Below are 12431 nucleotides of genomic sequence, written 5' to 3'. Positions count from 1 at the left end.
TTATTCTTGAGCGAGGATTCTTCTTCCAAGGTAAGTATGAAGAAGAAAGGAAAAGAAAGGCATCAGAAGTGGAGAGAGGCGCCAGATATTTATGGACTTTCTTAGGCGGTGTCTAAATCGTACAATCAGTTCCAGGCGGCAGAATTCTTTCCTAGGCGACCAATCAAAAAAAGACACTGTACGCTAAATTTAGCGCACTAGCTGATTAGAACTCAAACAGGTTTATTGAGTGACTAAGCGCCTTTTGAACCAACTTACAAAGCAATACACAATTTCACAAAGCATTGTTGGCACTTCAGTCTGATTTTATTATTTTTAGCTCATTTATTGAATGTGGCATTAAAGGTTGGTGAAGTACCTAAATTCGGTTTTCTAAACCGGTTCAGTCCATGGGCAAGATTCACTCCGTCCATCGGTCTCTATATTAAAGCTCGAGGCATCCTCAACCGTACTTATGATTTCTCTAGTGCATATAATCCCTCGAAATTGGTCCAGCGGCCACCCTAGATCCGTGTTCTCTTCGTAATTGCCATCTCTGGAGAATGAGAGAATCTTATTAATCTTCCAATAATCCCGGCATCTGCTCCAGGCTCCGTTAATACGCCTCCGTAGAAGATGATGTAGGGGATGAGTCCGGAGTATAGATCTATTGCACCACATTCTCATCACTGTTGGGTCTCGGGTGCAGGAGCCATTCCACATTCTAGGAATAATAGGCACACAGAAGACCAAGAATGAACATGTCATCTCAACTAATGACCATATTACTAGATCAGAAGCGACGTAGGTTAAATCTCCCGAGCGGTACTGTAGAGAATCTGCAACCCGGAAGCAAGAAGCAATAGTAGCTCTGTTCTAAGCTCAGTATTTCACACGACAGAGGTTACAAAAGAAAATGATTCATCTTACAAGATGCCAATAGCAAAAACAACCGACACGCCAATTTTCTTCGTTTTCGGCATGTGTAGTTTCCAAATAACGGGCTGTGGGAGGACTAGGATAAAAATATCGAAGGCTAAATTGAGCGAGGCGGAGAGAATATTAAGAAAGTTTGCATCGCTATTGCATTCTCCATCAACCGTCTTATCCCAGATTTTTTGGATGGGAATGCACACAAGATTAGCTACTATAATCACCACGCTGTAGAAAATGATGTTGGCCCAAATAAGGCAGCAACAGGCCCAAAAGAAGGAACTGCGACGCCCATCCGGGACAAATATATGAATCCATTCCAGGAGGATGGCCGTTTTCGTGACCAGTAAGTGAGCGGAATAAAGGTTGATACAGAGATGCATGACCTAGTTTACTTTAGCAACGCCGGCTAGTCTAGAAGGCCTTGCTGGAAACTTACGTATAGATGCTCGCTCATACTGCTAAGACGAACGTCCCATTGGTGAATACGAAACCCGACATTGATGATTAATCTGTAGATACAATAGGCTATGCCTACAAAGATGCTCTTTTGATACTGTCAACCCGTCGAACGAGGCAACATCAACTGTAAAGTAATAACGTACGTATCCGGCTATTATTAAATCTAGACTATGTCAGCAAGGAGATCTAAGGACGGATTAGCAGGAGGCTATAATACAGTCTTCGATTCGTACCCGCCCGATGAGGAAGACTTTCGCGTAAAGACGCATAAATACGAATGCCGTTGCAATAGCCAAACAAAACGACGTCAATACGAAGCCGCCATTATTGAAGTTTTGTGGATTCGTCAAGTTGGACTGTATTCCGTCCGGAGGCTGTTTTGCAGGCTCGTTCAGAAGTTCCTCCTGCTTCGCAGGCGTTAAAGAAGAGAAAGGTACCTCTACCATAATTCGATTAGGTTTATTCGGATGTAGATATCGATTCCGAAAAGTAGAAGCTGTGAGAAATATCTAAGCGGAAGAGGTTGAGTCGGCCGCAGCACATAGGTCTTATACAGAATAGATGGGCTTAATATGTATCCCAAGCAACCTGATAGGCATACTTAAAAAACATAGACTACATACCTCCTAACCGAATACGAAAGGTCATCATAGGTTGTCCTAATCGAGCGAGTGAAACGGAATGACGTGCTAATCTATCTAACCTGAATAACAACAGGGCCACTATCCTTTAAGTCGTATCACCATACTACTATAGCTAAGACTTTAAGGCTGGTCATACTATAGGACCGCGCAGATGGGGGCCGTCCTCGTACGCCTATCACTCACATATATCAAATATCGTGAAAGGTGAATTCCTAAATTCCTCTACTAAGATAGAGTTAGATTCTTCGGGTTCGACGACCATCGGTGGCTTGTGGCGTTAGTTGTGCCTCATGCCGTGGAAGGAAACTATCTTATCCATTCCGGAAGGGGTACGCCCGTTGATGGCCTTTGAAGGACTCCGATTGGCTATAGGGAAGGTGGTGTTATCAGTGTAATATTTTCTTAATAACGCAATGGTGGATTTAAAATTCTTCATTCAGGGAAACTTGCGGCCTCTACTGCGGCCGGGTTGAATAGGTAAAGGGGTATCAACTACGCGTCTTAGCACACATATTGTCCTCTGAGCTGAACATATATGAGTGTTTCTTTGTTACATAATCAAGTAAAGTTAACTCTAAGCATAATATAAACTCTACAGGCCGTTTATAAGCTTCTGTAATCGATACTGTTATATTATTCCTCAATTTATCAATAAATTTATATTCAAATCTCCCGTGTTGTTTGCTTCGTAATTTGTTTTCCATTCGCATGGTCTGAATCGGATGCCTCCTCGACAGCGCCATCTTGCCTTTCCCTCCAGTCCAGCCCCCATTCTAATAGGTTTGGATATTTATGGACATAAAATCGCATCCCTAGCATAAATACTATACTCCCTACGCAAAACGCTGCGGCTAATGGAAAGCCAATTGGATACGTAGGAGAGTCGGACACTCGCCACGCGCGTAGCGGGATCGTGGCGTGGCCGACATATACCAGTGTAATGGCGATGGCCACGATGATAGATCGCGCCTCAGGTTCCTTCCGCAGTATCTCAGCGAGCCACGCGATGAGTGCGTAACCCCAAGCAGCCGTAGCAAAAGTGAGAAAGTAGAAGGCCATGATTGTAGCATGCGAGTTAGGCCATCCGGCCAGGACAGAGGTTGCTACTAGCTGTAAAGCAGCGGCGCCGCATGAGACTTGCCACCTCCAGCCTTTCCAATCGCTTAGTGCGTTTAGTGCGATGTTGCAGACGATTGAGATAGCGTAGCCACCGAGAGGAATGAGGTTCACGGTATAGGTCGAATATAATGGTTCTCCAGTCGCGTCTGTGACACCTTTGAGATATAGGAGGAAGTACGAGTTGGCGCGTTGCGACCAGGCGAATTGAAGGTAGGCTGCGAGGAACAAGTACGTAAGGGGGCTCTTTAGTAATGAGCGGAGCTTTCGAACGAGGAGATCGAATGGGATTAGCTCTGAAGTTGTCATTCCGTGTTTAGAGAGCCTTGTACGCGCCAGATCCCGCTCAGAAGAGTTTAAGTAGAGAGCTCGAGTGATCTTAGGAGAGTCGGGGATAACGAGAAATCCTATGGCTCCCCACACCATCGTCATAACGCCGGAGACGATGAACAGCCATTGCCAGCCCTCGAGACCATTCACCCCATTTAGGTTTTTATAGAGCGCGGCTTGTAGAATGCCCAAAAACATATTACCAGCCACACCACTGACACCAAATATGGCCAGTCGCTTGCCAAGCTCTTTTGGTGTGTACCAGTTGAAGATTAGACTGACGAGGCCGGGCCAAGACGTCGACTCAAAAACACCCAGGAAGAACCTCAACCCAAATATAGTTTTCGCATTAGGCGTCTTATATGTCGCCAAAGTGAGTGCACCCCAAATGATTTCGCAGATTGGTAGAAATATTGAGGGGCGAACTCGGGTCTGTATCATCTGAGCTGGAACGATAAATAGCGCGTAGCCGATGGAGAAATAAGTGGTGAACTCGACTAGCTCGTTTCCGTAGAGCGAAAGCGATTCTTTCATGCCTGAGACGTAAGCTTGCGTCGTTGCTGACTGGTCCATATCTTTCATTAAACCAGCGACGAAAGCCCAAGTTAAGAGGAGGATATCAAGTTTGAAAACTATGACATGCTCTGAGTCCTTGAAAAAAGGGTGTATCTTTCCGAGCCATGTTGGTGATGCAGTATGTAGCACATCGGCCTGACTTTCAGGGCTGGGTTTGCCCGTATATACATCTGACGGAGTTAATGCCATGGCTTCGGTCATCCGGGGGTGTTGGAATTGGATGAAAGGGGAGAACTATCCGTCATTCGTTGTTGGGGGACATTAATACTCCCAAGAGGACGAAGTCTTGAGAGATGTCTACCTAGGTACGGCATCGGCAACATGCTAGGTAATTATAAAGCTGTTCATTATCAATACGAACTTGTTTAGCAAAAGCCCTGTACTTATCATGGGCCGGCTTATGATGACATTCAAGCTATAATCATAGCATTGAGAGTCGGCCTATTTGATACTAGTATCGTATATAATATGAATATCTTATTTATCTAGCTTCAAGTAAGAGTGTATCGTAGTTATTGGAACCGCACGGTCGGTATTTGACATCTCTCTAGGCCAAGCTGACATGCCGTCATCTACTACGCCGATGTCGTAATGGAAGGCTAACCTATCTGATCCGCCTCGGGTCCGATTGATGACCCACCGGGATCTAGATCTACTGTACCACGTCGGGAATGCAAAGACCGAGGTTGGTTCTTTAGGGAAACTCGGCTGGTAAACGGCGAGGGTGGCATGTTCGTAGAAAGCTAGGACTCCGGTACGGACCCTGAAACTTCTAAATATCTTCGGTGACCGGCGCGTCAGTAATCTTCGACTTTAAACGACATGCGCAGTTAGGAATGAGTTACCAACATGTCATCTGAGCCTCTGTATCCGGCTTACCTTCCAACCAGACCAGATGGGTATATGCCTGCCTTGGATGTCCCTCAATTTGAGGCGGATGAACCGGGTAGCCGCGCGGACCCCCTAAAACCGGCCATATTTAAAGTAGGCGCGAAGATAGCAAACATCACACCGAGGGTAGGGACAGAGATCACCGGCGTTCAGCTCAGCCAGATTTCTCCGGCAGGGCTAGATGAAGTTGCTTTGCTGGCAGCCGAGAGAGGGGTCTTGGTTTTTGTGAGGCTCTAATCAGCGATGTCGACGAAAATACTACTAACATTAAAATGTAGAGGGACCAGGACTTTGCGGACATTGGGTTCGAGAGACAACGAAACATTGTGAAGTATTACGGACCCTTGCATAAGCATCCTACGATGGGTTATCCTGCGGGAACAAGTCCAGAATTCCATGTGGTGTATGCGGATGAAACTGCGTAAGTGTGCAAACCCTAGACAGATGCAGGATGGCTATACTAATGCGATCGCAGCGGTAATCTTAGAACACTCCTCGGTCCTCACACGGCGTACGACTTATGGCATGTCGATCAGACATTCACGCCAAATGTGCCATCAACAACCTTTTTCTGGGTTCTTGAGATTCCCAAATCTGGTGGGGGCGACACGGCCTTCACATCTCTAACGGCAGCATACGAGGCATTATCACCTGCCTTTAGACAGATCCTCGGAGGATTAAGTCTCTATCACACGTCGGCTTCGGTCGGAGAAGTTGCTCGTGTCGGGACGGAGCGTGCCTTGAAGGAAGCTGTTAACACGACACATCCCTTGGTTATTAAACATCCTGTCACGGGCAAACCCTCGTTATTCGTAAATCCGACAATCGCTCGCAAGATCGAGGGGTTCTTACCGGAGGAGTCGGATAACCTCCTGAAGTTCCTCCACGATCATATCAAAAGTCTCGATTTTAGCTGTAGGGTCAAATGGGAAAGGGGAACAGTTGTGGTTTGGGATCAAAGGACTGCAGCGCATAGCGCGGTACCTGACTTTGCGGATGGAGAGAGACGGCATATGGTGAGGATGATACCTTACGGTTCCAAACCCCAGCCAGCGTTCCCGGAACAGTTCCATGCTTTTAAAGAGAAGATATAGGTGATTAATTTTATGGTAATTCAACGGTAGCTCTGCGGTATGAAATGTACCTACTCGTATATCTGTCTGAAGGTGACAGGGCTTGATCGCCAACAGATGTATTGCTGTACTTGCTGTAAGCCACATTATTAACATCTAGATGTGACAAGTCAGTTGATCCCATATGTACATCTACATGAACCTCAGTCACGTGGTATCTAGATATTCAGATACATCTCGAGTGTTTGTTGGAAAGAATTTAGTTCCTTTTCACAGTAATAGATTTTCGGTCGATCTGACACGGAGGCCAAATGCAGGCTACCATTACTTACATATTACATGTTGGAAGCGTGCATAAGTACCTAGGTACCCAACTTTGCATACCAACGCCACGGCAGCCTGCATCAATAAATCAAGTCAGGCTACCTCTTGAGAGAGGGGGGATGATCAGTCAATAGGTACGTATCGGTATTCCCCTTGATATCGAGCTCCAAGCTCCAAGCTCCCATCTTTAAATTAGAACCTTGGGTACACTAAATAACGAGTATGTGAACAGAAGCGCTTCAATCCTTCATTTGATATCGGAATTTTTTAATATGGCGGCCCAAGGAGCGGCTATGCCGCTTCAATCCAAGGATCATAAGACGTTGATGGATATTATCGATAAATTGAGGTCGAAGGGGATCAACCGATATGTTAATCTTCCACAGATCGTCGTCTGCGGCGATCAGTCATCGGGTAAAAGTTCTGTTTTGCAGGCAATTTCGGGCATGACTTTTCCGACTAAGGATAGCCTCTGTACACGCTTCGCGACGGAATTGATCTTACGACATACCAACGAACACATCGAAGAGAAGTGTCGCGTATCTATTTCTCCTGGCATCGATCGCTCGGCTGAAGAAAAGGCACGTCTTGAGAAGTTCCAATACTCCGAGATCCCTGACAGCTTCAACATTGGAGCCTTGGTAGATAAGGCTAAAGAAGTTATGGGAGTTGGTTTTGATCAAGGTAGAACCTTCTGCAAGGACGTCCTTCGCATCGAACTATCCGGTCCAACTCAGCCTCACTTGACAATTGTCGACCTCCCGGGACTTTTTCGTGCCGGTAATAAGGAGCAATCGGCTGAGGATGCTGCGATCGTACAATCGCTAGTGCTATCGTACATGAAGAATCCACGGAGTATTATACTGGCCGTGGTTTCAGCTCAGAGCAATTTTGCTTTGCAGGAAGTCACTCAGCATGCACGCGAGATAGATATCCGTGGTGAAAGGACTTTGGGGCTCATCACAAAGCCGGACACACTCGACGTCGGCTCAGCAAGTGAGCGTGACTATTTCGACTTAGTACAGAATAGGGACGTCAAGTTCCGGCTTGGATGGCACGTTATGAGAAATCGTGATTTCAAAAGTAGAGACGTCACTAATAAGGAGCGGGACCAAGCAGAGGCGGAGTTTTTCGACCAAGGCGTCTGGGCTGGACTACCACGATCTCAGAAAGGTTCCGCAAGCCTACGTACTCGGTTGAGCGAGGTTTTAAAGGAACAAATACTGGAACAGCTACCAGAAGTTCTGGAAGAGATTCAGAGAGGACTAGATGAATGCACAAGCCAGCTTGAAAAGCTTGGCGAAGCTCGGAGCACGCGCGCTGAACAACGCAAGTACTTGCTCAAGGCTAGTCACCAATTCTCGAATCTTATCACCGAAGCAAAAGATGGATTTTATCAGGATAAGTTCTTTGGAAACGCTCGGGAAGAGATCGGATACCGTAAAAGGCTCCGTGCTGTCGTGCAGAACACTTTGACTGATTTTGCTCATACGATGGAAATTGATGGACATGCAAGGAAGATTGTTGAGAAAGCCTCAGAAAACAACCCTACGGAGATCTCAAGAGACGATTACGTACTAGAAGTGAAAGACCTGATGAAAAGAACTCGGGGATGTGAGCTTCCGGGCACATATAACCCTTTGATAATCGGCGAATTGTTCCGTGAACAGTGCAAGCCCTGGAGAAGCTGGTTGGAAAGTTTCTCCAGCAAGATATCCGAAGCTGTTGAGTCTATTGTCAATGAAGCATTGGCCTATATTGTGGATGAGGATACCAAGGCAAAGCTCTGGGGTGAATTGATTAGTGATGGCTTGGGTCGGCTCAACCGCGAGCTTGGCAGCAAGGTGGCCGAGATCCTGCGACCTCATGAGGATGGCCACCCAATTACATACAACCATTATTTGACAGAAAACGTCCAGAAAATTCGCATCAGCCGCTATCGGAACAATGTCATGCGTGGCCTGAAAGAGACACCAAGTATGTTACGTGGAAATCTTGATGGGTGCTTGGAGGCAGCTGTTAAGTATACCGAAAAAGACATGGAGACTGTGTCGAGTTCGGATGCGATCGACTGGGTGGAGGCATATTATAAAGTAAGTTACCCCTACTTCCCTTGTAGCCACAAGCTTATACTGTATAATAGGTGGCACTGAAGCAAATTATAGATGACTTCAGCAAGCTAGCTATTGAGGCCTGTCTTATTTCGAAGCTGCCTAAGTTATTTACCCCAGAAGTGGTATATGATCTCAGCGATGATACCGTAAGCACGATTGCTGCCGAGAGTTGGGAAACGGTAGACAAACGAAAATTCCTTACGGATAAGATGAACGTCCTGAGCAGTGGTATGACGGAACTACAGCGACTAAACAAATATCATATGCGCATAGGCGGTGGTGAGTTAGCTGAATAGTGGCCCTTTCGTTTCTTGTTTACCTCAAGGTTGAAGCAACGCTAACAGGCAGGTACTCAAAAGGCAAACTAGAAAAAGAAGTCAGCACACCTGACTCTTCCTCTGAGCAAGAACAGTCTTGGAGCCTCCCAGCTGCAAAGCCACTTATGCTAGAGCGATCAGAGGAACCGGAACATGAAACAACAAGTCCGGTAGGATTAGAGGTGATAAGTGAGCCTAGATCCCCAAACTATGGCTGGAGGAGACAGCAGTCCTCTAAACCGTATGATGAGTGGAGTCATCTAAGTAAATGAACCGGGTTTTGATATTTCCGAGGAAAGCAAAGTTATCACGACTAAAAAGACGAAGAAAAAAGAAAAGAGAGAACTGACTTTAGCTGGGCACTTAATACTCAACCCCTCGGGGCGCAACCTGAGGAATACGAACGCGAATATTAGTTTGAATATCTATATTAAGTTCTACCAAGCGCACTGCTACTCAGAGTTATACTTAGGACTAAGGGGGTTTGGTGCTTGGATGTCTTACGGCTAGGTAGCCTTTCTGAACTTATCACCTGTACCTATCTCTACCCCTTTCTCGTACCGTGATAAAGCTTGAGTAGTTTCAGTAATAGCTGCAGCTATGGTATTTTCTAGATAGAGTGTGTAGATTGAAAACGAGTATCTGTGTTAAGTCATGTTACATGAGGTCTTGAAAACGCGTGTACCCCTTTATGACGGAAGTTGGCATCGCATGTATGCGGGTACCTAAGGTATCCAGAAGATATTCAATGCGAAAAAGCGCCCCTAAAGATTCCTAAGTACCTAATTTAAGTACCTAATGCCCTAGACATCGAATTATGGTACGTATTAGTCAATGCAATTACCCACTACGTACTGTATATAAAAATGAGAGATGATAGATACCTATCTACGGTACCTAAGGTAATATGATGAGACTATCTTGTTATTGGCGCGGGGACAGGCCGACGTAACCTGAGTCGCAAAACAAATACAAGTTTTTGGATAGCTGCCTGGCCCAATAGGCCTGGACAATAACACTCAAAGAGCAAACAATGCTGCAGGCTACCCATCATATTTGAGTGATTGGAGCCACGAAAGATATTGACGAGTACTTCTACTTACAGATTCTCAAGTAAGGAATAAGCTTGGTAGGAGGTAGTCATATATTTGCACGCCCCTAAATCCTTTCTCATAGGAACTGTCTTCATTTTCTCTAGAGTCTTGCCTCGTTTACTTTTTTACTGAACTTGAACTTACCTTAGGTACACTCTCAAAAGTATCAACAGAGAGACTAGAGAAGCCAGATCCACGATGGATACCAAGGACATTACCAACTCCGAAGAATATTTTGCCTTCGTTAAACAGAGTAAAGAAAATGCAGAGCTAGCAGAACGTCGCAAGGGCGAAAAGCCTCGAGATCATCCCCCGCCCAGCTTACTTGTCCTACAATTCACAATGAAGCTTTATCAATCCGCTAGTATGGGTGGCATGATGAACTACAAGCTCTACACGTCGCAAGTACCACCATACTACCCCCCATGTATCCGTCCCCTACAGGATCTCAAGCCTCTGATGATATCAGAAATGATGCTTGAGAACCATCATCGGGGGAGCTATGCTTTGGTCCACGTCTTGACGCCACCCGATCGGATGACTGCCGTTATGGCCATCGTTGAAGACGAGGAGGGTACCGCGATCTTGCTTCAGCTCTACAACCAGCCCGAAGAATCCAAGGTTGCCAAAGAACATATTCTAAAAGCTCATGATATTTGTATCATTAAGGAACCTTTCTTCAAAGTTACCAACAGTGGCGCATATAGCTTGCGGGTCGATCATGTTAGCGACATCATCTGGCTCGAGGATACGGACAATCGCATTCCTCTAGAATGGAGGAAAAGGTTTATAAGTCTAGACGAGAGCTCTGAGGACATACGTAAGGAGGGAAATGAGGCAGTTCAGAAAAAGGACTGGGCTAAGGCGGAGCAGCTGTGAGTAATTCCTCGTAGGAAGTATTATGCACTTGATAGCTTAGGATACTAAATAAACTCGTAGGTATACGAATGCGATACGCGCCGCCAGGACTGCTAAGGAGGAAAAGCTAGCTTATCTTAACCGGTCTCTCACCAACCTCTACCTCGACCGGCCGGAGAAAGCACTCAGCGATGCACAGAAGAGCAATGTGGGCGATGATTCTCCAATGGAAAAGGCCTTATTTCGAGAGGCCAAGGCTCTCTACGCACTGGGGAAGTTTAGCTCTTGCTTGGAGAAGCTTTTGGCCGTCGTGCGTTCCAACCCCAAGAATTCAGATGCGTGGAACGAGATTAAGCGAGTTAAGCAACGTCTCCGCGAGGAAGAAAAAGGATCGTATCAATTCGGAAGCATGCACAAGCAGGCTGAAGATACTCCGCCTTTGATTGACTGTGCAACATATGTTGGGCCAGTGGCCATCCGTGATTCGCCCGGTCGAGGTAAGGGTCTGTTCACCACGAAGGCAGTCAAGGCAGGGGAGCTTTTATTATGTGAGAAAGCTTTTGCGTACAGCTACGCTGGCGATGATAGCAATACCGGCATATCGAACACGACTATTTTGATGAATTGGCACACTAACACCATGTCCATGGGCGGCCAAGCAAACCTCATCACCCAGATTGTTCAGAAACTATACCATAACCCTGATGGGACGAAGGTATTCACTGAATTGCATCACGGTGACTATACCCCTGTTGCGATATCTGAGGTCGACGGAGCTCCCGTGGTTGATACGTAAGTCTTTAAGAATCTGAATCGGATAAATAGGAATTCTAACAAGAAGAATGTAGATTTCTCGTCGTGAAGACTATTCAGATGAACTCTTTTGGGACCCCACGCACCAGTTACAAGTCAACTATGTTGCCCATGGTCAATCAAAATAGTGAGCTAAATGACAAGTCTACTGAATATACCACATGCGGCATCTGGCCCATAGCATCACGCATCAACCATTCCTGCATCACCAACTGTTATCGCACCTTCATCGGCGACATGCAAATCATACGGGCCAGCCAAGACTTAGAGGCGGGCACGGAGTTGCGCTTCATGTACTGGTGCCCCAGGACAAACGAGACCTATGAAGAAACCCAGAAGAAGCTCAAACGTAGCTGGGGGTTTGTCTGCGACTGCGCGCGGTGCCTTTACAAGAAGTCCACGCCTCAAAGTATCACCAAGAAACGCCAGACTTTATTCCTCTCCCTGAAGCCCTTATTGAAGCGGGGGTTTTCGCCGGCACAACTGAGTCGAGCGAGGAAGATAATCGAAGACTTGGAGAAGACGTACACAGCCAAGCAGGATGCGCCGCCGGTGGTGCGCTCCGAGTTGTCGGGGCCTTACTACGGGGCAGGCGCAGACCTGATCTCAAGAGGTAAATTTGCAGACGGCTTGGAGATGATTCTCAAGGGGCTAGAGACGCTCGGATACGTCGTCGTAGCCCGCCCACCAAGAGACATGGGGCCAGGGAAGAAGGCAGTGCTGGAGATAAAGCGCTGGGGGGAAGCCAACGCAAATACCGTATGGGCACTCTTGAGTATGATGCAAGCTTACGAAGTTCTTGCCCCAGAGCTCTGCAATACCGTCAAGGGATATGCCCACGTCATCTATAGAATATGCTGTGGTGAAAGCGAGACCATTGGTAAAATATTTCCGGACCTTGCGTAGG

The 12431-nt window shown here is 46.5% G+C and overlaps 5 protein-coding genes across 5 annotated transcripts; 3 read left to right on the top strand and 2 right to left on the bottom strand.

Annotated features, from left to right (window-relative positions):
* Nucleotides 1–372: 372 nt before the first annotated feature.
* On the bottom strand, nt 373–2337 carry F5Y00DRAFT_252878 (uncharacterized protein; the record flags this gene model as incomplete). Its single annotated transcript, XM_048009977.1, has 6 exons — nt 373–850; nt 910–1298; nt 1352–1459; nt 1544–1560; nt 1592–1811; nt 2326–2337. 6 exons carry the CDS (start codon nt 2335–2337, stop codon nt 373–375), a joined length of 1224 nt encoding a protein of 407 aa, XP_047865400.1.
* Nucleotides 2338–2628: 291 nt separating this feature from the next.
* F5Y00DRAFT_235753 (major facilitator superfamily domain-containing protein) lies at nt 2629–4482 on the bottom strand. The gene has a single exon (XM_048007615.1). It carries the CDS (start codon nt 4239–4241, stop codon nt 2682–2684), a length of 1560 nt encoding a protein of 519 aa, XP_047865399.1. The 5' UTR covers nt 4242–4482; the 3' UTR covers nt 2629–2681.
* Nucleotides 4483–4746: 264 nt separating this feature from the next.
* F5Y00DRAFT_67077 (taurine catabolism dioxygenase) lies at nt 4747–6244 on the top strand. Its single transcript, XM_048013992.1, has 3 exons — nt 4747–5156; nt 5210–5352; nt 5407–6244. Exons 1-3 carry the CDS (start codon nt 4890–4892, stop codon nt 6023–6025), a joined length of 1029 nt encoding a protein of 342 aa, XP_047865398.1. The 5' UTR covers nt 4747–4889; the 3' UTR covers nt 6026–6244.
* A 307-nt stretch (nt 6245–6551) lies between these two features.
* Nucleotides 6552–9168, top strand: F5Y00DRAFT_269471 (P-loop containing nucleoside triphosphate hydrolase protein). Its single transcript, XM_048012453.1, has 3 exons — nt 6552–8421; nt 8472–8721; nt 8802–9168. The coding sequence occupies exons 1-3, from the start codon at nt 6601–6603 to the stop codon at nt 9029–9031; spliced, it is 2301 nt and encodes a 766-aa protein (XP_047865397.1). The 5' UTR covers nt 6552–6600; the 3' UTR covers nt 9032–9168.
* Nucleotides 9169–10051: 883 nt separating this feature from the next.
* On the top strand, nt 10052–12430 carry F5Y00DRAFT_261600 (uncharacterized protein; the record flags this gene model as incomplete). The annotated part of the gene is made up of 3 exons (XM_048011229.1): nt 10052–10728; nt 10793–11503; nt 11560–12430. 3 exons carry the CDS (start codon nt 10052–10054, stop codon nt 12428–12430), a joined length of 2259 nt encoding a protein of 752 aa, XP_047865396.1.
* Between the last annotated feature and the right edge of the window lies 1 nt (nt 12431).

The sequence above is a fragment of the Daldinia vernicosa genome (assembly GCF_022497035.1).
Source record: "Daldinia vernicosa strain CBS 139.73 unplaced genomic scaffold F5Y00scaffold_20, whole genome shotgun sequence".
Taxonomy (NCBI): Eukaryota; Fungi; Ascomycota; class Sordariomycetes; order Xylariales; family Hypoxylaceae; genus Daldinia; species Daldinia vernicosa.
This window is presented reverse-complemented; position numbering and strand designations above follow the sequence as displayed.

Excerpts from the sequence above, each read along its gene's own strand:
- F5Y00DRAFT_269471 (XM_048012453.1), top strand. The coding sequence starts at position 6,601 with ATGGCGGCCCAAGGAGCGGCTATGCCGCTTCAATCCAAGGATCATAAG. Across the intron at positions 8,422-8,471 it reads GGGTGGAGGCATATTATAAA|GTGGCACTGAAGCAAATTAT; the intron begins GTAAGTTACCCC and ends ACTGTATAATAG. Across the intron at positions 8,722-8,801 it reads TCATATGCGCATAGGCGGTG|GCAAACTAGAAAAAGAAGTC; the intron begins GTGAGTTAGCTG and ends GGTACTCAAAAG.
- F5Y00DRAFT_235753 (XM_048007615.1), bottom strand. The coding sequence starts at position 4,241 with ATGACCGAAGCCATGGCATTAACTCCGTCAGATGTATATACGGGCAAA.
- F5Y00DRAFT_67077 (XM_048013992.1), top strand. The coding sequence starts at position 4,890 with ATGTCATCTGAGCCTCTGTATCCGGCTTACCTTCCAACCAGACCAGAT. Across the intron at positions 5,157-5,209 it reads AGAGAGGGGTCTTGGTTTTT|AGGGACCAGGACTTTGCGGA; the intron begins GTGAGGCTCTAA and ends ATTAAAATGTAG. Across the intron at positions 5,353-5,406 it reads GTGTATGCGGATGAAACTGC|CGGTAATCTTAGAACACTCC; the intron begins GTAAGTGTGCAA and ends ATGCGATCGCAG.